This window comes from Ictalurus furcatus, chromosome 19 (genome assembly GCF_023375685.1).
Source record: "Ictalurus furcatus strain D&B chromosome 19, Billie_1.0, whole genome shotgun sequence".
Lineage (NCBI taxonomy): Eukaryota > Metazoa > Chordata > Actinopteri > Siluriformes > Ictaluridae > Ictalurus > Ictalurus furcatus.
Window position 1 is genome coordinate 7,803,652 of NC_071273.1, and position 27,848 is coordinate 7,831,499.

Genomic DNA, 27,848 nt, shown 5'->3' on the forward strand with positions numbered 1-27,848 from the left:
AAAAAACACAGGAGCAAAAGTTTTTTTTTTTTTACACGAGGATGGACGGAGTGAAGCGGTCGGACTAACGCATTCATTTATCTAAAGGAAAACAAAATAAGTTTGCTACTTAGGAGGACGAACCACGTCTTTGTTCGGAACAGAATTCGGAACTTTTGTGACGTAAAAGAAGAAGGAACGTGTGTTTTTTGGGGAGAGTTTGGGGAAAAATGTCTTCTTCGCAGGAGCTCGTCGCTATGAAATATGTCGCCGTTCTGCTTCTTTTCACCGCAGTTGAACTCCTACACGGGAATATGGAGAGTTTAGAGCCGTGTCCGAGTCCCTGTACGTGCAGGGGCACTTTACTGGACTGTAGCCGGCTTACAAATGGGTCCAATCTTCAGAGACTCCCTTCCTGGATCACGCAAGTGTAAGTGAACGCGTTACCTTTTACACCATTATACTGTGCTAAAAAAGTGTCCGTGATGTCCTGGAAACATAGTGATGTATAAGAGATTGAGTACTGAATACGAGCTGGCACTAAAAAAAAAAAACCCGCATTTTTGTGCGTGAACGCGTTTTTAAAAGGTACTTTTTAGGTTTGGTGAGAGCGCCTCTGTTCTGAGCGCGCGCCCGTACGCGCGCGCACTCTCAGCATTGAGTTTCTTTTCTGTTAAATCTCAGTGGTTTAGGGCCATGTGGGGAAACAGTCCCAAATAAAACTGCAGAAACAAACAAACAAAACGAGTCATTGCGTGTTTGTTGGGGGGTTTTGTTTTTTTTGGAAGACCAGCAAAACTTTTTTTCCCTCTTATAGCTAGGGAATTTTTCTTTTCTGGGCCATGTGCAAATCCAGGCTCTGTGGATCTCCACTCTTTTCTCTCCAGGGTCCCTCCATCTAAGGGTCCTTGATGGTCAGTCTCTCTCTACCCCCCCCACAATGCTGTGACCCTCTTCATTATTTATTGCAGTCTTAACAGGTGCACTTATCATATACTTCATATACAGTGCAAAGTGAACACAAATGCACTTATTACATCAATACAACATTACTGGTTCGATAAGACCTGCTTTCTCCTCTGTAAATGTCTTGGCGTGTGTAGATCCATCGTCCGTGGACATTCGGGGATCTATTCGGGGAGTCCGTGCTTTAAAACAATATTCGGTAATCTTAGAAAGCATGTCAAACAAACCTAGCGTTATCCAAGTTTTAATATTTACCCTCGCGACGAATAGGTTTGAATAGAAACCGCAATAACTCATAGGGCTGGGCGATTTCTGGAGATAATATTGATATCGTGATCAATTATTACACGATCCACTTTTGTGAGATATCGTTGGTTTGGTACGGTGGTGTAAAAAATTTTTTTTTTACCGTTTTGAATCGTTACACGTTAAGCTTAACGTTTAAACTGAACGTTTGCCGCTGATTTGATGTAAAAAAATTTTTTAAATCTTCTTTGTTTTTGTAGGCGTTAAAGAAAAGTACCATGAAAGACAGTTTAACGTTTTTTTTGTTTGTTTGTTTTTTTTAAAAAAAAAGATTTACATTACTACTGTTTTGCAGACAGTTTGTTAGCTAAATTATATATCGTAATACGCATTGTATATCGTCGAAATGTCGTCGAGTATGGTGATAGGATATTATATATATATATTTTTTGTCGTATCGCCTAGCCGTAGTTACACGGTAACAAAAACGTTTGAGATCCCGTGGTTTTGACAATACCTACCCACCTACCCCCAGGCCTAAATTTGATATCTGGTTTTGGTTCCGCTTGAAAGACGGCTGAAATGTTTCATTTCCACCTCAGATGAATCTTTGTGCTCGTCCTTGTTGTTTTGATGTATTAAGCTTTACTGACTTTGCTGGGTAAAAAGCTTGCGTGCGGACTATTTTAATATGCAACCAACAAAATAATTGATCAAAATAAACAGTTAAAACGGTGCTTTTCATGGTTTGTTTGTTTGTTTTACAACAGTGACGATTTGCCGAAAGCGTTCAGGCTGTAAAAGAGTAAAAAGCGCGAAAATCTGTCAACTTGGAAAAGTTCGTATATATAATAAGGTTTGCAGGTCCATCTTCTGTGTGGGAAAAATGCAGGTTTCCAGTGTAAAGACTTGCGAAGCCGGTTTTTATTTAAGTCCTGTGACGGCTGTTTGTTTCCTTCGACTCAAGTAGGTTCTTAAGACGAGTTGACTTTCACTTGTGCACTTGTGCCAGATGGGACAAAATCAAGGTTTAGGTTAGAGATTGTGGATACTGAATACTGCGTGTGTGAATGTTTAAGTGAAGGAATTGTTTTCGCACCTTTTGTGCTATTTAATATGCAATCAAAGATTAATCAGCATGTTGGGTTTGTGGCGTCACGTCATGGGATTTTCACATTTCCACAGCAAAGTGTAAGTAAGATACACGTTAAATATGGATCCGTTTTAGCTGAGAAAGGGCGTGTTGCGTAGTACGAGTATGGAGAGCCGCATAAAAATGCTGCGAATCTAGTTACATTACTTTAAACCAATAAAATAAAAGTCTGTGTGTTGCTGTATTCCGTCAGGCTGCGCACAGTTCTTTCTTTCTCCGACTGTTTGGCATCACTGTATAAAAGAAGTGTGGAAAGTTTCTCCCACTACAGCCAGGCACCTCCTTCTGCTTCTCTGCCAAAAAAAACAAAAAACCCAAGTCGTAGCTGTAGGGGAAACGAAGTCCTTTGTGCCGCACCACGCTAATTTCTAAGCGCCTCTCCGGCACGTCGTAAGGCCCCCCCCCCGCTGCCCCGGGCCTTTGTTTTTCCCACAGCCCATTATTTCTGCTGAGTTAGCAGCTAAAATCCAAGTAGTGAAGCTGTTAAGGAGCTGCTCATCGTCCATCCGATTGTGTAACTCTCGCAGGGAGAGCGGGAGGGGAAAATGAGGGAGAAGAAAATGAGGCCTCAAGCCCCTCGAAAAGCTGGGAAGGAAACGTCATCTAAATAATGTAGCAGCTCAGAAGCGGTGGCATGCGTGTGATGTTTTGAACGAGTGAAGGTCCCCGTTGCCTTTACTTATAAAGGAAAAAAGAAGACAGAAAAAAGATATATAGTAAGTGTAGTAAGAGCAAGTGTATAAGTTAAGTCTTGATACACTAACTCTCTAACTTCAACATTTGTATCAGCAAATGGTGCATGTGTGTTTCACACGTCTAACCGGTAGAGATTTATGACTTCGCTTTAAACACAAACGCCTGTAGTGACATACCGATCTGATACTGAGTACCCGCATCAGGGCCGCTAGATTCTTATTCCATCCCCCGATTCGTGTGACGTTCACACGACACGGTACTGTACCGAACCTGGAAAACGTAGGATCTGTGACTCTCTAGAAGCCTGTATGTGATTTTAAATCTGTAAAGTAAGGAGCGTGAGTTGTACCAAGTGTTTTTCTGCAGTTTCTTTTCAAATTGAACCGCTATAGTTTAACGGGAGTGGGAATGTGTAGGGATCTCATCGCTTGATTTCATCTAGATACCTGACGTGATTAGAAACTTGTTGTTGTTGTTGTTTTAAATCGTTATTTCAGCAGCTTATATTACACATGTTTCGCACTAGTACGGCCATTTTCATCCGCCGTGAAATACAGCGTGGTTACTGTGTGGTAACATTCTATTAAAAGACAATAAGTACTTTTGATTAGAGATCAGCGGTTCTGCTTTTACTTGCATAGTGGAATTCTCTTGAAGCCAAAGGACCTCTGTAGGAAAAATGAATAAATCTGTGTCATTTATGGTGACTTGCATCTAGTCACTTATTCGTGGCTGAATCTCAGATCGCATTTTATTGAGCCTGTAGTGGCGACGTAGCGGTTTAATTTGGATCTGAAATCATTCCGTCTAAGGTTTTGCGATCGCAGAAGCTAGCGCAAAATCAAGGAAACGCCACTGTTCAGAGGAGCTTGCAATTCTTTAAAAATTCCTGCAGATTTGGGCCGAGACGCATCGTGTGATGTCATCAGCCAAAGTCCTCTGCGTCGAACATGAGTACAGCTAAAGGGTCTCGTTTACGAGCAAGCATCACCGCGAAAGACAAATTTCACGCAATTGCAATTTCGCCAATTCAAGTCGTTTTCTGGGGGAAAAAAACTCAGCAGGATGCATCTCAAATTTTTTAATAAAGCATTTTTGGCTGCAACGATCACAAAAAAAAAAACCCTCGGTGAGATCCTGTTCGGGTTGTGAAGTGTGCTTTTGACATTTTGACATTATCGCACAAGTCTGCACTCTTTGGCGAAAAAATCAAAAGTTTCACCAGGCATATTTCTTCTTCATTTCGTCCCGGTGGACCCAATGGAAAAAGCCGTTCCTCTTTTGAGGAAATGTTCCGAATGGACTTTTTAAGAGCGTTAGAACCATTTACCATCCGAACAACCCTAAAGGAACCACGTTCCAGTTTCATGCGTGTTTAAAAAAGTTTATAAGATTTTAGGGATCAGTGCAGGAAGGAACTGTGATGGAGCTGAGAATCAGTTCCTACGTTATAATCCCAGCCGTTTGTTCTGCGTGTTGTGTTTTCATAAACAGCTGTTGATGAGGATGACGGTAAATAATCAGCACTTGCCTTTCAGCGACCCGCTCTCCCCTCTGATTGATTATTTCCACCACCCTGGCATGCCTGTCTCATCATAACAAGAGGCTGGATACGTCTTTTCTTCGCACTTCCCGGCGGCGTCTAGTGGCCCGGTCGGACGTGGAAGCGTACACACACAGCAGGGTCCTTATCTGATCCACTTATGACATGGATTTACAGAGGAAGTGCAGCTGCGATAAACACACCGTGTTATCTCCTTCTGTCTAAGCAGTCTCTAGTGTACAAAACCTGGAGGATGTATATATATGAACAGCAGCTGCTTGGAATACAAGGAAAGACCCTGGAAAAAATTGTGCTAATGATTCAAGAAGTGTATACGGTGTCCCAAAAGCCTCCATACACAGGGGACTGTTTGCCAGGCGTGCCGTCGTCAGTGGATGTTCATGGACGTCCACTTCTTCTCGGTAGGACTGCAACACTTCCAGTCTTTTCTGAAGTTTGACATCTTTCCTGTTAAAGTCCATCGCAACGTTTTGTCATTCTTAAAGGCTGAAAAAAATCTGGAAAAATATATACATATAATATAAATTAAGTATGGGAACTTTTGGGAAATGTTTTGCTTTAAAAAGTGTTGATTTCCCTGTGTGTATGGTGACTTTTGGGACACCGTGTAGAGGCCTGCAAGTCATCGAGGAAGGTGGGGGGCGAAAACATATGGGTTTGGAAATTGAAGGCGGTGCTGGTCCTCGCAGCATTGTGAATAGATTAAGAGTTGTTACTTTTCCCCCCTGCCTTGTGCCTGCGCTGATTGAGACCAGATGGCACCGCAGCGGAGATCGAGCGCAACGTCAGGAAACTCCAGCAGCAGTTTTACTGCGCACAGATTCCTTCTTGCCTCGCCTCGCCAGCCCTCAGGCTCGACCTCACTATAACTAAAGATTCAGACTCTCCGCTGTCGTAGGTCGACTCTTCACCTGAGGAACTGGAGATTTAAGTTAGCAGGAAGTATTCCCGGTAACTGGATGCGTTTTTCAAGTAATTCTACAAAATTCTACGTTTCAGTATCAACTCAGTTATATTGGTAGTGATCACTAAAGATGGTCGCAATTCAGTAGTCTTGAGTGCCACAAGAGATTGCAAATTTCCCTCCCTGCTGATGGTTTCGACCGAAATGCAGCGCAGGTTCTGATTAAGGATTGCTGTAAGCAAGCGGTTTGTGGTTTAGGGCCTGGGAAGAAAACGAAGACGGCAATAACGTTCAGCAGTATCAAATAGCACCGGCATTTAAACGGCATTTAAATATGCTGTTTTTCGGTTAAATGAACGCAATGCAGGGATTATTTATTTATTTATCGCTTTAAAGCGATATTTATACAGGCTGTAACGCATCGTGTGTGTAAACAGAACTACACAAACACGGACGTAGACGGTTTTCTAAGACACGAGTAGAGCCGCAACAACTAATCGATAAAATTGACGATAATCAATTATGAAACATACTAAAGTTGTGTCGCAAACGACGTACCCCACACTTACACTATGTACTATGTACTACACCGTCTAGCGCAGTATTTCTAGGTTTCAGTGTTTCTTTATATATATATATATATATATATATATATATATATATATATATATATATATATAATATATAATTTTTTTGTGAAATGTATCAAAACATATTCAAATAAGATGTTTTAAAATTAATCAAGTTATTCGCAAATATCACGTTAGCTGAGCTGACGGTCGTTCGTTGATGGATTTATTTACAAATGAAGTGAAAATTTGCAAAAACCTGTGAGTGGTAGACAAGTTCAAGTGTTGCATTGATGAATAAAATAAACAAAGCATAATTCAGAGAGTCAAATGAAATCTCACACCAACAATAAAATGTAAAATAAATAAAATAAATAAACTCTTGAAATGTTTTGATTCAATTTTAATGTTAATATTGTTCATGTTAAATGTTAATAAAATAAAGGAACTTATGTAGAAATGACAGTTTAATATATAACCTATAATTGTTGTGGAGTGAGGGGGGTCCTTGTGGATTGTTTGAAATATTCTCGGGGTCCAAAGCTCACAAAAGGTTGAGATCCACTGGTCCAGTGTATGAATTTTAGAAAGCTCATATCGTCTCAAATGGAACACATTAGTTCTTTACTAACCTGAAAGTTTGCCCCCCCCCCGATTAATCGGAAAAATAATCCGCCAACTAATCGATTTATGAAAATAATCGCTAGTTGCAGCCCTAGATATAAGAGAATTTTGCGAGAGGAAGAACATCGTTCGTCCCCCGGTATATACGTGTCATTTTGGAATTTGAGGAAAGACACGACTCAATTTCACCTCAACGCATGTTGTTCACGTTGCGCGCGCGAATGTAAACGGTTACGCAGATGGACCTGATCGTCTCCTCATCGCTTGACGCTGATATCCAATTAGACTCCGTGCTCGAGCGTTGCAGTGCAGCGGCCTGTTAAATTCATCAGGCGTAATATGTCTCGGTGCCTAGTCCGCTTTATCTGCAACGCTGTTTAAACCAAGCGCTGCAGGAATTCTCCCTTGTGCATTTGAGCAAGGAGCTAATGTGTGCAGCGTGTGATGAAAGGCCCCCTGCCGTGATGCATGCCCGACTCTGATGAATGCGTTTTTTTTTTTGTTGTTTTTTTTTTCTCACAGGGACCTGAGCCATAACAAATTACAAACACTTCCTGAAGAGCTGCTTTCCCAAGCGTACCACCTAACCGAAATGTAAGTACGCTCTCCACCTAACGAACGTCTGTTTCATCATCTCTCTCTCCCCTTTTGTGCTGACCACATCTGTGCTCGCCCTGCAGAGAGCTGGATAACAACAAATTGAAGACGCTGCCGGATTTTGGCCCTTATTCTGGCAATATCAGCGTCCTCATTCTGTGAGTATGCTTTCTTTCTTTCTTTCTTTCTTTATTTATTTTTCCTCGGTGTACTTTTTCAGCATGTCCTTCGCTGTTAGTCTGCCATTGTTCCCGTGATTCTCATGTATCAGTTGGTAAATATCCAAACGACGCTGGTCAGGTGTATCACGCATCCTGCTGTTGGGTTTCTCAGACTTTCAAACTGCAAATGTCGACTTATTCGTCTGATCGTTTCAAATGCTGGCTGATTAGTTAAGAGAGAGTGTTTTTTTATTTATTTATGTTTTTGTTAATCTGTAATTTTTTTAAAAAATTGTAGTTCTCCTTCTATTTGTCAAACACCCAGTTCTACGTATAGCTCGTGCTGTGCCATTATTTAAATTATTTATTTATTTTTTTAAAAAAGCATCAAAATGTCATTAAAGTGCATGAGCAGTACAGTCTGCCTCAGAATACAAAACTTTTTACTTTGTGCAAACTTAACCTTCATTCCCTCCAATGCACAATGCTTAATTTTTTTTTGTGTGTGTGTGTGTACGGTACCACTAAGAATAGAACAGCAACCTACAGTCTACCTACAGTCTCCCATCTTGGCTTTAATGTGCAGGACTTCACCTTCGCTCTCAGGTCAAGAGAATCCCGACATGAAGCATAAAAAATAAAAAGCGTTCACATTTTTATACACCCGCTTGTCGACGCGCTGAGCCGGATTGTGGACTGAAACGCCGGTTAGAACGACAGCTTATCTGTTCTGTGAGACGTGCAGCAAAGAAATGCTTCAGGTGCGATTTGGATTTTTTTGTGACACTTTTTTTTTTTTTTGAGTAAAGAGATAGCTACGCAGTTCTAGGACAGCAAGTCTAGATTTTATTTCAGCTAACGCTTCAGAAACAGATCAAAGATACACATCTCACTGATTGAGTTGGGTTTTTTTTTTTTGTAATGGCGGGGGTGTGTATGATCAAGTTCGGGACTAGACACTATATATGACTGAGCCAGACTTGGCTAGACATTATATCCTCCCCAGACACTGAGTCAACAAGTTGTGACAGGAACTACTGCTGAGGGCTGTTCAAGTGCGGACTCGCGCGGATCTGCTTTTCTCTCCCTCTCTCTCAAACACACACACACACACACACACACACACACAGTATCTGCTACGTGCAGGTGTGAATGAGGAAATAGCTGGCTCTGGAAACTGCCTCACTGGGTAATTTGGTGTGCTCGATTTTCACTAGGGCTTTTTCCCAATCAATCCTCGTGACCCTTTACTTTTCATGCATTTGGAAATTCTTCGAACTCTTTAATAACATTTGGATGATGGAGTTTTTGTAAAAGAGTTAATGTTACATCATCCAGCTGTCGTTTTAGAAGAAGAAGAAAAAAAAAAGAAGAGTTTTCCTAAGATGTCTGAGAAAATGTTTGTCTTATTTAATACTTTACCGCACACGGTCTTTTGCAGAAATCAGCACGTTTATAAGGCCCAGTCGAGGATCTATCAGCGATTTACATTTTTTCCTAGTAGGTTTGTGTGCACATGTGTGTGGTATTTCGTTCTGGAAGGAGAACAGAAGCTGGCAAAGCCATCTGATGACTCCGTCTTCTGCAGTGGCGCCTGTAATAAGAACCGTGACTGCTGTGAGCCAGCAGAAAAGAGTGTGAGCACTTGACTGTGCGTCAAAGGATAGAAACGGAGGCAAGCATAAATGTTAAAGGGCCCTGGCAACGCAGCTTCAAAAGTGAACAGAGATCTCCGTGATTTCAAAAAAAGATCAGCACCATTTATAAATGGTGGATTCCAGAAATCCGTGAATCCGACGTCAGTGTAAATAAAAAGCTACGATTTTCTGCCTGACCAGGGCATGTCCGATCGATTGTCTCTCTCTGGAGATGTAGGCGACTCGTGAAAAGTGCTAGTGCTCGCGAAGGATGTAGGAAATGACACAGTGGCACAGCGCATTTATTTTTGTGAGAGAATTCGGGTCGTGAATGTCGCGTGGTATGTTTGCGGTGCGCATATTTTATCTGGTTTGTTCTCTAATGTCACGAAGGAAAACATAAGCTTGATTCTTAGCTTCTCATTGTGTCTGTGTACAAATAACAAGTGTTATGTAAATGGTTAATTACACAGGTTTCGGTCTAGAGCGCAGTGATCTGAATAGTGGTAATTATTATCGCTTTCACCACTTTTAAAAACATGCCGTAAGGCGTAGTTTCTCACCGTCACGTGCGGACTGTAGTTTCTGTGGTTGGATTAGAAGGGGGCGCAGACACGGTGGCTTAGTGGCTAGCGCATTTGCCTCGCACCTCCAGGGTTGGGGGTTTGAATCCCGCATCCATCCTGTGTGAGGAGTTTCCGTGTTTCATCCGGGTACTCTGGTTTCCTCCCCTGGTCCAAAGACGTGGGCTGCGTCCCAAATCACGTACTACACAGTAGGCGAAAAGCAGTACGCCAGAGGGGTAGTATGTCCGAATTCCCGGTAGGTGAGAAATACCTGATGGCATACTGCGTCCGGCGAAATTCTGTATACAAAGTATACTACTCTCAGTCAAAAATCCCATAATGCAACCGGACTAGAGCGGCTAAAAAATCAGCCTATTAACACTGCTCACATTAAATTGCTCATTCAATTAGCTTTCCTAATGTGCATTTTGCAGTTAGTGCGGTTGATTTAATCTTGTGGTCCCTTTAAGATTTCTGTGTTTATGATGAAAGGTCACACGACAATGCTAACATGGCGGTTGTACTACGTCTGGGATCGTAGTCATACTACACACACGTACCGATGATTAGTACGTGCTGTTTCAACGGCCGTGCAGTAGGTTCTGCAGTACGCGGCGTCACAGTACGCAATTTCGGACGCTAGGCTGATTGGCATCTCTAAATTGTCTGTAGTGTGTGAATGTGTGCACGATTGTGCCCTGCAATACGTTGGCACCCCATCCAGGGTGTCCCCTGCCCTGTGCCCCGAGTCCCTTAGGATAGGCTCCAGGTCCCCCAGCGACCGTGTGTAGGATAAACAGTCATGAAAACAGATGGATGGATGGACTTTGGTTGACCTCTCCTAAATACAGTCCTACTTAACTCAAACCAGCCAGAAGAAAATGGCCGAAAAAAGAAATTCAGAAATCTCGATGCTGGTTACTTCACCCTAGAAGATAATTATGAACAGGAGTTGACTTGGACTGTAAGCTCTTACAAATTGTGCACAGCTTTTCTTATATAACGTCTGATAATATAATAGCGTTTTATCACGTTCTTGCATCCTAATATACTACATATAGCTATTGATTTGTATTAAGGTTAGTGATGAGTATCAAATCGTTAAGCGTTAGTGTTTAATATTTGATGATGATGATGATGATGATGATGATTTTATCCACAATACCAGTCAAAGGATGGAATAAAGCTGGCCTCATCGGAAGAGAGAACCCCTCCAACCAAATTCCATGCAAATTGTTCAATTTTGTTCAACGCCAATGACTGAATTGCTCCCAGCTGTCGAGTTATCAGCATTTGTTTTTCTCTGGGCTTCGGGGTCAGGCAAGTCGATGAGTGCTGCCGCTATGTCTGCCTTACTGTTTAAATAAGAGCTAAGTGGCATTCGATACTCCAGCACTTCTCCCTCCCCCCTTCCTCGCCTCGTAACCCACATAGAAAAGGGGAGGTAAAGGGGGGAAAAAAGGGACAAGAGTGAAAAGTTGCATGGGGGCTTAGGAAGGCTCCGTAGTTGTAGCCATCTTATTAATTCTTTTCGCAGACCTTATCCTGACTTCACTGGGAAAGTATGCTGATTCATATGGAGGTGTTTTAAATGCTCATGGTGTGTGTGGGGGGCATTGGTGTATTTTGAGTAAATAAATAATAATAAATCTTATGTGCTGTCTACACAGGCAGTGTAAAAAAAAAAATGTGATGTACGTATGAAGGATTATAAAGTCTCACAACATTATGGACTTTTAAGGTCTTGTAGTTATATTTCTATATCGAACAGCCTCCTGATGTTTTCAACACTTGCGTAATGTGTTTAGCTACACCTTCAACACTACTACAAATACATAATGTTCACATTTCTGCGTAGCAGTGACGTATGACAACGGAGGGAGCTCGGGCTGACCGGCCACAGCCTGAAAACCGCTCGAGTAATGATGTATAACGAGCTTATTTGCCCAAATTTGGCCGAACAAATTCGAAGTGTGCTTTTTTCGAGGCACAATGTGGCGCTTGTCTGTGTGCACCCCCGGGGCTGGAAGGAGTGTAAGATTAAGAGATAAGGCAGTCTGGAACTCTCACACACATCTGTATGCACCGATGTCGGCGTTTGAGAGTGCAGAAAAAAAGGGGGGGGGGGTTAAGCGAAGAAACATTCGATATATGTGAATGGTGTTGAGCAGTTGGACTCCTCCAATCCACGAGCTAGTGATCAGGTCCTTATGAGGTTATTATGAGATCGGCATTGATGTCAAGAACTATGTCATGGGTAATAATCGGTGCTGCATGGAAACAAACAAACTATGGCGAAACTGCACCTCAGCCCCTCCACATAATAAAGTACATACACAATTGAAGTGTTATATCTTGTAGTGTTGTATCAGCCTTGCCAACAGCGAGTTCTCGGTCTTCTTGCCAGTCAAAGTTGTGTTTAGTAATGTATGTTGCAGATTTGCAAAAAGGCACTAGTAGAAAACGTTTTCTAGAAGCCCCCGCTTTTTGTTCACTCCGTCTATGGGAATATTCTGAAGAGTGCACAACAAAGTGGAATTGGAATATCTCTGCCATACGTAGTCATGGGTTATGTCCAGAACTGCACACTTAATACTTAGTTAATAATATCAAAATAGTACACCACAACAATTAACCTACACTCACTAAGCACTTTATTAGGAGCACTATACTTATACTGGGTAGAGCCTCCCGTTGCTCTCAAAACAGCCTCAGTTCTTCATAGCATGGATTCCACAAGATGTTGGAATCATTCCTTTGAGATTCTGCTCCATGTTGACGTGATTGCCTCACGCAGTACCTGCAGATTTTTATGGCGCACTTTCATGCTGCAAATCTGCCGTTCTACCACATCCCAAAGGTGCTCTAATGGATTCAGATCCGATGACTGGGATGGCCACTGAAGAACACCGAACCAGTTTGAGATGGCTTTTGCTTTGTGACATGGTGCTTTATTAATCTGGAAGTAGCCGTTGGAAGATGGTAAATTGTGGCCATGAAGGGATGCACATGGTCAGCAACAGTACTCAAATAGTCTGGCATTCAAGCTGTGATTGATTTGGTGTTAACAGGCTCAAAATGTGCCAGGAAAACATTTCCCGTACCATTACACCACCTCCACCAGCCTGGACTGTTGGCACAAGGCAGATTGGGTCCATGGATTCATGCTGTTGGGCCCCCCAAATTCTGACTGTACCATCTGTGTGCCTCAGCAGAAATTGAAATTCATCATATGTTTTTCCAGTCTTCATCTGTCCAGTTTTGGTGAGCCTGTGCCCACTGCAGCCTCAGCGTTCTGTTCTCGTCTGACAGAAGTGGAACCTGACGTGGTCTTCTGCTGTTGCAGCCTTTCTGCCTCAAGGTGTGATGTGTTGTTCATTCGGAGATGCTTTTCTGCTCATCACAGTTATACAGGGCGGTTATCGGAGTTACTGTATTTCTGTCGGCTCGGACCAGTCTGGCCTTCTCCGTCGACCTCTCGCATCAACGATGCGTTTCCGTCCGCAGAACTGCCGCTCACTGGATGCTTTTTCTTTATAGCACCATTCTGAGTGAAGTCTAGAGACTGTTGTGTGTGTGAAAATCCCAGTAGATCAGCAGTTATAGGAATACTCAAACATGCTCGTCTGGCACCAACAATCATTCCACTGTCGAAATCACTGAGATCGCAAGTTTTCCCCATTCTGATGGTTGATGTGAACATTAGCCGAAGCTGTTGGTCCGTATCTGCATGTTTTTATGTATTGCACTGCCGCCACATGATTGGCTGATTACCTAATTACCCGAACGAGTAGGTGTACAGATGTTTCTAATAAAGTACTCAGTGAGTGTATGGTGTTGACATAATATTGAGTTCAGTATAATATGCAGATTCAAAGTATCAGTGGAGAGAGCGATGTTTGCGTGAATCCGAAAAATTCACATTTGTACGAAAATATCGTCTGTATTGATGCACTATGCCACTTTTTCCGTAGTGGGAGTTCAGAGATACACATTTTTAAAAATGCGCGTAAATACAGGTGGGAGGAAATCGCCCTGCAGCCACTTTGTTCCCGAGGCCCGGGCAGCCGGTAGAGCTTTCACACGAGGCCTAGGGTTTTTGTCGTTTTTTGCCTCTCCCTGGCCTCTGAAAGAAAAACTGGAAATTCAGGATGCAGGCCAGCAGCCAGTGGGTAAGGTGAAGACAGAGCCCCAGGTGGTGTGACCATGGTGCATGTAAAAGCCCTGTGCAAATCTGCACACAAAAGCGCAGCTTGTACCCTTTTCTGTGGGTGGCTTACTATTGCTGACAGCCAGGAGGGGTTTATTTCTTTTCGAACAAGAAAAGAGGTGGTGGAGGGGTGGACGGCTGCAGGGCAAATGGGTCCGTCGCATAGTGTGCACTGAATATGTCATCATGGAGCTTGAAATTGTGTGACAGCAGGTAGATTGAGCGGTACAGGCGAGTCGCCACACAGGTGTTCAATTCAAGACAAATAGATGAATGATGGGGATTCCTGGTGTACGCCTGCTTTCAGTGAAGTGTATCCTTATTGATAGGATCACTGAATGCAGCACCACGTTTTAAGCAACCCTCTTATCCCCAGCTTCATCTCTCTCCTGCCTTTACATTCTTTCATACTCTCTCTCTCTCTTTCTCTGACACACACACACACACACGTATACAAAGGCAGCACTGTACGGTCTCTGTTTATAACAAAGGCAGCTCATGCACTGCAATTTAGGAGGCGTGCAACCCAGGAAATTGCCGGTCTTGGCTATGGCATGCTTTCACTGAGGGAATACTATTCATCGACCAAGTAATTGGCAGTTTTTTAAATACCTTGTAAGTAATTACCTTATAAACAAAATAACACGTCACTCTGGCATTCAGCTGTTTTGACCTGTTGCATGAAGTGCGGACATGGGGTAGCTCAGTGTGCACACACATACGCACACACACACACACACACACACACAGAAAAAGAAACTCGTGGTACTCTCCAAGAACATGACTAAGGACATTATAATCGAGCTTCTGGGATCCACCACTGCGGGAAGGTTAAAACGCGACCGCTCATTGTCACTGCATGAGTCTTAGTGCAAATATGAGTTTGCTGACCACCGTGTGGGAAATGTTGGAATTCATTTTTTCCAGAGCTAATAACAAGATCTCGAGCATATCAACGGAGCAGCTCAGAGCATTGTCTGCGCTGGAGATCCTGGACCTCAGCAGTAACAAGTTGGTGGACGTGAAGCGATTCCCTACTCTGCCTCTGAAAAACCTGTAAGTGGTTTGTCGTCTTTTGGATAAAAAAAAAAAAACCACACACACAATGTTCCTCTCATCAAGGAAACGTGTACAGTAAATACAGCAGAAATGCTAGACATGTAATGATGCTAGTTACACACCACAATCCCCTTTAACTGTTATAATATAATTACATTGCATGGAGTCCAATATGTTTTTGTAATTGTCTTGTGAGCAGGCTTCAACTTCCAGTGTGCGCCTACACCAGCACATCGTGCTCTTGACTTTTGTTTACTTTAAACAGCTTACTAGCTTCACAGCTCAGATTTACAGTATTGATCTGCCGTTAAATTGGCAATATTGTGAATATTCAATATCCAGGTATACCGTTTAACTGACAATGCAGTCACTTCAGTTTTGCTGTACTTACTGTACACTCGAGGCATGTGTGTAATATTACACTGTCATCTAAAAATACTTTTCTGCAGCGTATCACATAACCGATCATCACGTAGAGAGTATATTACTAATCTGCTCTGTACTGTGAATTCGATCAGCGAGTCTGTAGCATAAATATTTATGCCGTCCAAGAGCGATATCAAATACATAAGTATGACCCCATTAATTAATCGTGTCGTTCCTATTGTAAAGTCCATGAAAAAGTTTTGTCCCCCCGCATGGAGGAACCCGAATGAGACAAAGCTCACCAAGCAGCTTACTTTATCCTTTTATCTGTGTTTTTTTGTTTGTTTGTTTGTTTTTTTGAGGTGTGCGCATTCATTTTAAGAAAACCAATTTTATTTGATTAATTCCACAAGTCCAAGTACGGAATTAAACGCATGACTGAAGGTTCCAAAATAGGGTGTGCTATTTTATAAGCCGAAGCATAATAAGAAGCCATATTATTAAATTAAGTCGTATTTGGCACGATTGGCGTAACAAGGACTGTTCAGGTTGGCAGTAAAGCCTATCAGTCTCCCGTTAGATATCTATTTGAGTGCTTGCCATTTAGTCTTTCTTTTTATTTGCTTTTATTTTGAAATTGTTACATCATATTGCGATTGACAGAAGAAAAAAAATTACATTTCAAACACAACCCTATGAGAGCATGAGTTTTAGCCATACAAACACAGAAGTAGAATTCATTACAGTGGAGAAACTCTCTTTCTTCAGGTATTTTAGCAAGAATCTTGATGGTGATGCTAAGCTAAGCTTCATGTTTGTGTTTTGCTCAGGTTCATGAATTACAACCACATCTCTGTGTTGGCGCCGGACTGCTTTAAGAATCTATCAGACACCCTGCTGTTGTTGAAACTGAACAGGAACCATCTGAACTCCATTCCTGCCAAAACCTTCCAACTTGACAACCTTCAGCACCTGTAAGTGGCCCGGCGCATATCACACATGTGAAAGCTCCGGAAATTCTCGCACCACATGCCGCCCTTCGCTTAACATTTTGCCGGCTGTGATTGGCAGAGATCTGAGCAGGAACCGGCTGCGACGAATCAAAAGCTTGTCCTTCAACGGCCTTCCCGCACTCCGCTCGTTAAATATGCAGAGGAACCGTATCGTGCGTCTGTTGGACGGAGCATTTTGGGGCCTCAGCAAACTGGATATCCTGTGAGTGCACTGATGTTGTGATAGTATTAGGAAAGCTCATTATGTTTTCTATTTTCTATATAAAGGTTTATGTTTAACGCTGACATAACACATGCTTTAATCATTTATAGAGCGATAACTCTAAAGCTATGGGAAATTAATCTCACATATTCGCTGCAAATGGGTAGATCATAAGTGCATGGTTGTGAGATGGAGAATAATGTATGTTTCATATATGATTGTGTCTGTGCAGGCAGCTGGACTACAATAATTTGACCGCAGTGAGTAAGGGTTGGCTGTACGGGCTGTCGTCCTTGCAGAATCTACATGTGGCTCACAACGCCATCAGTCGCATCAAAGCTGACTCTTGGGAACCCTGTCAGAAACTCGCTGAGCTGTATGTCTCATTCCTCTCAGTCTTTCTCCTCTGCTTTTTTCCTCAACTCTAAAGCAAGGGCTAGGCCTTAAGAGGAAGAGAGTGGAATAGAAATATGGGGCGTTTCACTGCTTTAGTAAGCAGGTCGATGGTAGTTGATGGCAGCGTTGTTTATAGTCATGATCTGATATGTTTGGTCATCTGTTTACCGAGAGTCCGCAGAGTCGATTTTGTTTTTTAGTGGAATCATCCCCTACCCGTTTGATTTTCTTGTATTCTTTTTTTTTTCTAGTTTTTTTTTTTATTCTTCGTCTAAGTGAGTCTAATAAGTGCCTCTTCTTTCTCTGTTAATTCCTTTGTTGAATCGCCTTTGCAGACTGAATGTGCTAGTGGCGGGAAAAATTTCACATCGCCTAACCGACCGGGTGTGATATGTTCAGTCTAGAGACGCACCGATGTATCGGCAGATAATCGGCCGATAGTTTAAAAACATCCGACGATCAGAGCCGGTTATATCCTGTCAATCAAAAGAGGGTGGGGAAAACACATGGATTTCGGTGCCGTGTGTAAAGATGTCGTCTCTCGTGTGGAATGACGACAAAACTGCCGTTTGTAATCTCCGTAATCTCTGCACCGCTACCATTTCAGATCGGGCGCGGCAGCAGCGAAGCGGCGTCGAGGCTGATCGAAACGACTTGTAGAGATGGAAAGGATAAAGTTTTTATTTGCAGTTCTTTCAGAATTGTGGATTTAATGATTATTAGTTTAAAAGAAGGCAGAACTGTCGGTATCGGAATCGGCCGATATCACTCTGAATTATCGGTATGTTATCGGTATCGGCTGAGAAATTTAGTATCGGTGCATCTCTGGTTTAGTCTCATTTAGTCTTCATTTTCTTTGGACAAACATCTTTTAATCATAGTTTTCATCAACAAAATTAACCCTGGTGTCAGACCTTCTGAACAACATAATAATACTTACCAATAATAATTGCGAATCAGTCACTGTTGATGTGAGGGGGAAAAAAAAGGTTTTACAAAAATATTCCAACAATCTTTTAGCGTTGTGATTGTGAATAGATTACATACTCCTTGAAATCCTGTTGACTTTTATGAAAACTCGTTCATTTGTAAACACTTGTATCTAACTTCTAATCAGGTCGTATGTGTGTGGCATATTTCTCATATTAGTACATACCCTGGTACATGTAAGAAGCCCAAAACGACGTCGTCTCGGTCAGTGTAAAATGTCTGATGTGTTTCCGGATATTTTAGCGACCTCGGCTCTAATCAGCTGGTACGCCTGGAAGAGGGAAGCTTCATGCGCCTGAGCGAGCTGAAGCAGCTCTTTATTGGCTACAACCAGGTCAGCTTCATCGCTGACGGAGCCTTCAGAGACCTCACCAGTCTGCACACGCTGTGAGTACAACAGATTAGAAACAGAGCCAGCTCTTCGTGCCTGTCATCACACTACACACTCTCTAAACACTAGGGCTTTAAATCATCGCGTAAGAGTGGACATCAGCCTTGTTACTGGACGTCTGCATTCTGTGTTTGAACAAGTAATCTGGATCAGTTGTGTTCAATAAAGGCTGGAACTCTTCAGTCGACTTCCAGGAATAGGTTTATATTGATTCAGCCTTTTTGACATTTGAGTATTGTTATCAAACCTCAGAAGTAAAACCATCATATGGCTGTAGCAGCAGCTGGGCATCTCGGGTGCATCTCTTGTGTCTTTCCTTCTTTTCGGACACTGTCAGGGTGGAAATATCTAACCGACAATGCAATATATCTCAAGGGTTTGCTGCTTAAGTAAATTTCTACGGTGTTCATTCACTTTAGAAACTCAATACCTCCCCTCCCCCGACTTTCCTCTCCTCCCGTCTCTGGGCTTTCTTAAACAGAACCAAATGGTGACTGAGCATGAAGAGGTGTGTGTGTGTGTGTGTGTGTGTGCGCAAGCGAATATGTGCACACGTGTGTTCACTCAGTCCCCTCCCTAACTCACTCATTTGTAACCAGGCTCACAGGGGAGGACACTTGCTATTTGAATGTAGTTAAACTTGGTGAAAGGGAGGGTTATGGGACAAAATAGGAGTCCCTCCTTCTGCAGTGGGTAAATACAAGTCATCAGAGGATAATGGACGTGACACTTCACTTATTACCTTCATTATTTTAATGTGAGGACTAAGATTAACTGAGATTGTAGTTTAAATATAGCAACATTCTTAGGTTTCATTAACTGAAGTTTAACGTGGTTTAGCCAAATGTTTTGTGTAAATAATGTGAAAAGTATGATCATTATATTGCTAGCCAAAGATTCCCACAATCAACAACTGAGACATAAACTGAACAAGTTTCACGGACGTTTGCTGAACTGAAATGGAATAACGAGTCCCTGAACAAATGGGGGGGTCAATATCAATAGTAACAGTCAGTATCTGGTGTGTCCACCAGCTGCTTTAAGTACTACTGTGCTTTCCACTCAAATACAGTGCCTTGATGAGTGCTAGCCAACACGTCGTGTGAGGTTGTGAATAAGGCATGACCTTTAACATCATGGTTTTGTTTTACTAAAGGGATCTGGAATATAATGAGATTTCCTGGACCATTGAGGATATGAATGGACCCTTTTCTGCGCTGAACAGTCTTCGAAATCTGTGAGTTCCTGTCACTCTTGGGGTTTTTTTTTTGGGGGGGGGGGGGGGTTTGGAAGCAATGAAGGAGATATTTTCTAATCAGCCGACTTGCTTTTAGTTTTCTTCAGGGGAATCAGATTCGATCAGTTACCAAGAAGTCTTTCACAGGACTGGACTTGCTGGAGCGCCTGTGAGTACATGTAGCCATGAAACTTCTTTTAAACAGATCTGTTCTACTTTGTGTGTGTGTGTTTTTTTTTGTGTGTTTTTTTTTAAATAACGCCATGTTGTTGTGTTTTCCCCCTTCGTTCAAATCAGTGACCTCAGCAACAATGCCATCATGTCAATTCAAGGAAATGCCTTCTCCCAGATGAAAAAACTGGAAGAGCTGTAAGTGAGATGAATGTATATACTGTAATTTCACCTGATGTGTTTGGTGGTATCTCATTTTTGAAAAGCAGAAAAACTCTTGACTTAGAGCAGTGAAACCCTCAACACATATTTGTGGTTATTTGATTCACTATGCGAAAATGGCTGCCGTGCATTTCTGTATTCCCCCGTTCTCTGAAATGGGAGAGAGGATATGCCGGTGCGGACTTTTTGACTGTTGTCTGGATAACGAAAATGGCTTCGGTGTAATAGATTGTTGGTCTGAATTTGACTAAATATTGATTGATTATCATTCACGCCAAGGAATTAAGTGGTATCCAGTTTTTAAACTTGCTTCATCCCTCCGCTGTGTCTATTTGATTTATTTACTTTTTTGCCTAAATTGGCATGGATGATTCCAGGTCCAGTTGCTTGGAAACTTAGAAAATAGGAAAGTATTTATAAGAGATTAGGTTTGCATGTCTGAATTAATCCAAATTCTTTTCTACCCTGTTCTATATTCGTGCACCGGCTGTGCGCTTACGCTTTCTCTTTCCATTTTGCGCTCTTCCAGGCACCTGAACACGTCAAGTCTGCTCTGTGACTGCCAGCTGAAGTGGTTCCCGCTGTGGGTGGCAGAGAACGCCTTCCTCTCCTTGGGCAACGCCAGCTGTGCCCATCCACAGCCATTGAAGGCCAAGAGTGTCTTTGCGGTCAGCCAGGACGAATTTGTGTGTGGTGAGTAGGTGCCTGGTGCACATTTTCCAAGCATGTTATACCTGACCAAGCATGAGGTCGTCTTTCTGCGCTCATGGTGGAAAATTCATAATGGAAGAAATTTCGTAATGGATTACTCCTAGCAACTTATTTAGCTAATGAAAAACACAGACTTTTCAAGTTTTGAATAGTGCTCGCTGTTAAACATTCACTTCTGTTCAGCTTTGATCATTCACTCAAAACAATTTTCACTGTCTCCTCTGTGAACAGCTGATTTCCCCAAACCGCAAATCACAGTGCAGCCTGAGACGCAGTCAGCCATCAAAGGCACCAACGTGACCTTTGTATGCTCTGCAGCCAGCTCCAGTGACTCGCCCATGACCTTCGCCTGGAAGAAGGACAACGAGGTACTGAACAACGCAGAGGTTCACAACCAGGTTCATCTTCGAGCGCAAACGGGCGATGGGAGCCAGGTTACTGAGTACACGACCACACTGCAGCTGCGCCATGTGGAATCTTCCAGCGAGGGCAAATACCAGTGCGTCATCTCCAACTACTTCGGCTCCACCTATTCCACCAAGGCCAAACTTACTGTCCACAGTAAGTGATATGATACCGCACAAGTTTCTCTGCATTTGCACAGTGCTAGTATATGTAGTTCTAAGATGAAAATGAATGATTTCTTTGGAACGTTTTTGTTTGAAATAAATCGTGTTGAATTGTTATGTTTGCAGTAAGCAGTGCAATGAAGGCTTTATTTTCTACCATTGACTAATAACACAATATCATCTTCATCAGTGCTGCCGTCCTTTTCTAAAATTCCTATGGATCTGACGGTCCGCGTGGGAGCCACAGCCCGGCTAGAGTGTGCCGCTACCGGGCATCCGACTCCTCAGATAGCCTGGCAGAAAGACGGAGGCACTGACTTTCCAGCTGCAAGAGAGCGGCGGATGCATGTTATGCCCAGCGATGCCGTCTTCTTCATTGTGAAAGTGAAAACGGAAGATATTGGCGTGTACAGCTGCACTGCCCAGAATACAGCTGGCGCTATATCTGCGAATGCCACATTGACTGTACTAGGTAAGAAATGTAGAAACGGGTCATACGAGCAAATGGATACCTGATGATATATAAAAATAAAAATAAAAAGAAACCATTTGGCTACTTTGGTGACTGACTACCCGAGTATTTAACATTTGCCGGCCCTTTAAAGTTCTAGTGTGTCTCCCCTCCCCCACCCCAGAGGAGAACAAATGTTAGCGTTTGGGAGTCTCTTTCATTTTTAAGCTCCTATTACATGTCTCTGGTTCAACGCTGGCTTCACAACACAGTAAATGATGGGAGCCTGCCCTTCTTTCATACCAAAGGTTGCGCCAAGAACAAGTGCCAAAGCTGACCTCACGACTCTAAATTTGAATTAATATTTTAGGCTTTCCAGAGTGACTTGACATGGCACAAGAACATTTTTTCCACTGAGTCAATTGTAGTACGTTTTTTTTTTAATATCCAATAATTGTGCATAATGTGTTTGAAAATGTCACTGATTATTACAGGGTTTTAAATATTTACTAGTCTGACTGGGTTTATTTCATGCTTATTTCATGTCTGATGATGTGTGTTATGAAATAGCTTTAATATCACCTTAAAATGTCAGAGAAATTGGAGAGGTAAATTTCATATTTGTTTTAGCTTAATTTGTTCAGATCTGGGGAACATCTTAGCTTAACATCCTGCACCGATTTATTTCCCCTCCCACCTAGAAATGCCCTCTTTCCTGCGGCCACTGGCGGACCGCACTGTAGCAAGAGGCGAGACTGCTGTGCTGCAGTGCATCGCAGGTGGAAGCCCTCCCCCACGCCTAAATTGGACCAAGGATGACGGGCCACTAGCGTTGACCGAGCGCCATTTTTTTGCTGCTGGAAACCAGCTCCTGATCATCGTAGATGCAGCAGAGGCTGATGCCGGCACTTACACCTGTGAGATGTCTAACCCGCTTGGCACAGAGAGGGGGAATGTGCGCCTGGCTGTCTTGCCAAACCCTAATTGTGAGACAAACCAGGCAGGCACGGGGTTACTGGGCCCAGCCGGCAGTGGATCAGATGAGGATGGCTGGACTACAGTGGGCATCGTCATAATTGCTGTAGTGTGCTGTGTGGTGGGCACGTCACTGGTGTGGGTGGTCATCATCTACCACACACGCCGACGCAACGAGGACTGCAGTGTCACCAACACTGGTCAGTACCAAGTGATGCATAGAGTGTCAATGCTAAGGAGTAATCCTCTATGTACAGAATCGCATAAAGTGTCTGGATGTCTTACAGATCTGTTCTTGTTGCCCTCTGTAGATGAGACCAATCTGCCATCAGACATTCCTAGCTATCTGTCCTCTCAGGGAACCCTGGCAGAGCGCCAGGATGGCTACGTTCCCTCTGAGAGCGGCAGCAATTACCAGTACGTGAGCTCTTCCTTGGGAGGAATCTACATGCAGCCTAAGGACATGAAGGGTAAAACGCATGCCTGTTTCGTACCAGGAATAAACAAATGGTTTGGGGAACAAATTAACACCAGATGTACTCGATCCATGATGACGTGTTTGGTGTCCAATTTTGCACCAGGTTGAGACTGCGAGAACCTTTACACCGGAGTATTAATTAAATGTATTGAGGGCCAGAATGTATGTCTAATCCGTTTTTTTAAAAAAATGATTCATTTACTACAGAATCAAGCCTTTATCATGGTCTTACCAGTCCCCTGCTCTATATCCCATTGCAAACCTGTGTGGTAAGATGACAAGGAGAGTACACAAAAGAGGTTCTATACTGAGGAATGTCTCAGAATCCATTCTGTGTATTCTCCAGTCTCTTCCAGCAGTCTAGGAGAAACTCAAGTCATGTTGTGTTTGTAAGGATTGCACTAAACGCCCACTGCCAATAAATGAGAAGCGGTTTCGTAACGTTGATTTTTACAATATCTACAGGTGTTTGTCAACTAGACACAGGAAGTGAAACGGACATGGAGGTGGCCATTGATCCTATGCTTTGCCATTTCCAAGGGCCTGCCGGCACACTGATGAGGAGAGGCAACCTGTATGGCCCAGAGCCCACAGACACGTATATAGGTGAGACATATGGTTATAGACCGAATGTTGTTTGTTTTTCTTGGTTTGGGTAGTTCCTCGTTTGATGGGAAAACCGGCCAGATTAAAATTGTAGGTAAAGGTTTCAGCTTTCTCACTGTAGTGCACTTGGAACTTGTACAAGTGGAAAATGATTAAAGTTTAGACAAAGAGTGAATGATATTGAATGATTCTCTATTGAAGGATAACATGAAGCCTGTGAACTCCAGTCTGTCCATTGCAGTGTTTGACTGGTGCGTACGCTGTGGTAATGTTGTCATGCTTCACCCTTTACCCTCCAGGCTGTGCTGCAGATCAGAGGCTTATGTGCAGAGATTCTTACAGTCCATCGCTCCCCGGCCTAAAAAAGCAAGAGTATTACACACACACTCCCTCGCTGTCCTCAGACCCTATTGACTACATGAGCTCCGGGATGCTGGTACATCGTGAGTCGGGAGAATGTATCCAGTCACAGCGCCCTTCCGCCTCCTACATGGGTGAGTTAAAAATATGTTAAAAACATAGTTTGGTATGTCTTGGATCTCACTCTTGTTATACAGTCACTTGCCAGATTATTAGGTACAACTAGGATAGCTACATTCATTGGTCAGTTGATCATTTACACTTGTTTGTAAGTATAAAATACAGTTGTTGACTGAAGCCTATCAGTTGCTGTGTACAATTTGTCACTCCTCCTCTACCGCATGCATCATCGGGAAAACACCACCACTGCCCAGATATTATTTTTGGGATGGGGTACAGCTCTGACACTGACATCGCATTGTATGCGGTGCCGATACGAGTGTATCAGATGCAGCAGCTTTGCTGAGGTTTTTAACTGTTGTGTATTCAAATTACTCACTTTTGAAGACAAATTAATATCTCGTAAGCAATAATACTTTTCCATGAGCACATATACGGGTGCATCTAAAAAAAAAAAAATCTGAATATCGTGGAAAATTTCATTTTTTCCCCCCCGTAATTTAATCAAAAAGTGGAAATTTCATGTATTCTAGCTTCATGACACATAAAGTGAAATATTTCGAGTCTTTTTTGTTTGAATCTTGATGATTACGACTTACAGCTCACGGAAATCAAAAATCCGGTATCGCCAAATATTCCAATAAAGAATTTATAATAGAGAAATGTCGACCTGAGAAGCGCTCTAATCAGCGAATTAACTCAAAACACCTGCAGAGGTTTCCTGAGGCTTTAATCCGTCAGTCTGGTTCAGTACACACAACCACAATCACGGGGAAGATGGAAGTAAATTTTGCATTTCATTTGGAAATCAAGGATTTATTGGATCGTTGATTTCCATGAGCTGTAAGTCGTAATCATCAAGATTAAAACAAAACAGGCTTGAAATATTTCACTTTATGTGTAATGAGTCTAGAATATATGAAAGCTCCACTTTTTGAATTACATTACGTTGGAGGGGGAAAAAAATTAACTTTTCCTCAATATTAACATTTTTTGAGATGCGCCTTTATTTGTATGGGCTTCACGTACTCATTGCTTTGACATATTTCCAGTTTGAAACTCTCGTGTCTCCAATAGCGCTGTTCGTTTCTGTTAGTAGGCACTTTACCTTCATAGTAGTTTATGTACGATTAAGCACACGGTCTGACAGCTTCCTCCAGCTTTCTAAAAGGAGCTTCGGTAGTGTTCTTACATATACGATGAACTTCATTGACGGGCATTTCCGGGAGCTCTTGCAGACACCGGATGTCAAATACAGTCCTTCCAGGATTTTGCGATCGCAGAAATGAACCCAAAATCACGGAAAACTTCGCAATATTCGCAGGAGCGTTCGATTTTTTTTCAAACTTACCACAGATTTGGTCCAAGATGCGTCATGTGGTGTCATCACAACGCGTGTTCAGATAAAGCCCCCTTTGATTTACATGCATGGAACATGAGTACAGCTAAAATGTCTCATTTACCAACAATGTGAAAGACTATTTTATGCAATTTGAAAATCAAGCATATTCCTGTATGGACTGAAAATAGTGCTGGTTTTGGTTATAATGAGGAAGTGTTGGGTAAATTCCTATATTCTTTCTGTGGATTTTTTTTTCTGATTCTGAACATTATTTGCTATTATTAACTATTCACAGCTCTGATGACTGAGTTTTCTTCCATTTATCTCCTCAGGAACTTTTGGTAAAGCACCATGGATGTCCCAACAGGAGCATTCCCCCAGCCTCTGCACTTCAGTCTCTCACAAAGGAGCGACACTTCATGAAAACCTGCACACGCCCTTCGATTACGACTCCGAGCGCGAGGACGACATCTCCACTCATTCGCTTTCCCAAAATCTGAAGGCGGACCAAGATGGCAGTGTGTACGAGCTGCCGTCCGACAACAACAGGACAGTAGAGAGCTCCCTGAGCTCTCAAGCCCATTCATAGCACCACAGGCAGAGAAACAGAGAGACTGCACACTCCGTTTATTTAAATGAATTCTACCTCAGCTTGGACGCTTCTTGTGCACGCTGGTTTTGAATGTAAAAGGTAAAAATGAAAATTTAAAAAAAAAAAATAAAAATTTTCACAAATTTGAAAAATAAAATAAAAATGAGAAAGTATATACATTGTTTCTTTTGTACAAGAACAGATAAAAAAAAACATATATACATTTTATAAAGTTACTTTTATTTTGTAAATTAACAGTGTAAATAGGATCCATTATTTTGTGTACTTTTTAACGGGAAGATTGTTGTCATGAACAGACGTGAGTCAGATAATCAAAACAAACATAAGGGAATAGTAATGGCTGGTCCACCTCTTCTACACAAAGACTCCTTTGTGTTTCTGTGCAGTGTTTGCAAATGACAGCACAACGTCTCATGGGTACTTTTCTTTTTCTTCTAGTCATAATATGGCTTGTGTCATTTTAGGACTTTTACATTTGCCTTCACCTACCTGTTCCATCTGCGACTTTGGTTTCTTTTTTATTTATTTATATATATTTTTTAAAAAAAGGATGTATTCCAGCAAATTAATACAGTGTTTGGCCCATTTCTGTTTGTGAGTCTGTTTAGTTTCCCATGCATATGCTTTTGGGGGGGTTTTTTTGTTGTTGTTTTTTTTGTTACAAGTAAAGCACCCTTTTGCACATATCACTCTTTGATAATAAAACATGTGCTGCTACACAGTCAACAAACGGTTCTGATTTCATGTTTAACCTTGTCTTTAAACCTAGAATAAATGTCCCTGTTGCTTCTCTTAAATTCATGTCAAGCCAGTCAAATGGGAAAGGAATGATTTATAGAGTGTGTATATTCTTCAAAGCATCTCTGGAAAAGTCTGTCCTAGTGGACTATTCCCAAAAGTTAACTTGGTCCCTGGAGCACCAGGTCATGTTTTGATGATGGTAAGGACAGCATGACATCTCTCAGCTGCTTTTCCTCACCTTTGTTTGGTCTTGGTGTTGAGACTGGTTGTGAGGTTTATTAGCTTCTCCAAGTTCCACCACAGACCACTAAACATAGCCATAAGCTTCCCTATTCAGCCCCGTACCTAGTAACTTAAAAACACACATTTAAAAGGTTTTAATCTTTAAACAGTGTGCGAGTAAACGTGCTTGTGTATGGGGGTTTAACACTCCTGCTGCTGTGTCCGTGCTCAGTGCTGCGGTTGGGGGTTTTGATACATTCTGTTTTGAAATGTGTGGCTTAATAATAATTTCCTCTATGATGGTTCTGTATTCGGCCATGATTCAGGTCCTGGTAGCATTTTCATTTCAGTAGGCCTATCATATTTTCCTTTTCTATCCGATGGAAACCTTGAGTTACTTTCTCCAATGCACAGTAAACACTATATTTTATACAACATGATATTCTTATCAGGCTGTTTCTATATACTGCCTCCTGATGTTGAGTATTCCAATCATATACCCACTTATTTTCTTTATATATTTTTTTTCTTTTTAGTTACATTACTAGCCCAAGGACAAATCTTTGCCAGTTTGGAGATGTGGAACACGGTTTGATCGCCCAGTTTCATATAATGCTTATTGACTGGTTTCTATGGATACCAGGAATTTTAGAGGATAGCATCACTCAGGGACTTATTAACTTTAAGGTTTAAGAAATTGTCATAAATCAGATAATATGAATCTAAGCTAAGATGTCTAAC

The 27,848-nt window shown here is 42.1% G+C and overlaps 1 protein-coding gene across 1 annotated transcript; it reads left to right on the plus strand.

Annotated features, from left to right (window-relative positions):
• Positions 1-27,776, plus strand: lrig3 (leucine-rich repeats and immunoglobulin-like domains 3). Its single transcript, XM_053650221.1, has 19 exons — positions 1-409; positions 7,224-7,295; positions 7,382-7,456; positions 14,800-14,928; positions 16,128-16,271; positions 16,369-16,512; positions 16,745-16,888; positions 18,142-18,285; positions 19,446-19,526; positions 19,624-19,695; positions 19,824-19,895; positions 20,449-20,612; positions 20,862-21,191; positions 21,390-21,667; positions 22,348-22,825; positions 22,937-23,095; positions 23,569-23,709; positions 24,009-24,203; positions 25,864-27,776. The coding sequence occupies exons 1-19, from the start codon at positions 210-212 to the stop codon at positions 26,118-26,120; spliced, it is 3,279 nt and encodes a 1,092-aa protein (XP_053506196.1). The 5' UTR covers positions 1-209; the 3' UTR covers positions 26,121-27,776.
• Positions 27,777-27,848: the final 72 nt, after the last annotated feature.

What these genes read in the sequence shown, in the direction of transcription:
- lrig3 (XM_053650221.1), top strand. Translation starts at nt 210, where the DNA reads ATGTCTTCTTCGCAGGAGCTCGTCGCTATGAAATATGTCGCCGTTCTG. An exon ending in CTGGACTTGCTGGAGCGCCT is followed by an intron (nt 19,696 to 19,823) that starts GTGAGTACATGT and finishes CGTTCAAATCAG; the next exon opens with TGACCTCAGCAACAATGCCA. An exon ending in GCCCACAGACACGTATATAG is followed by an intron (nt 23,710 to 24,008) that starts GTGAGACATATG and finishes TTTACCCTCCAG; the next exon opens with GCTGTGCTGCAGATCAGAGG.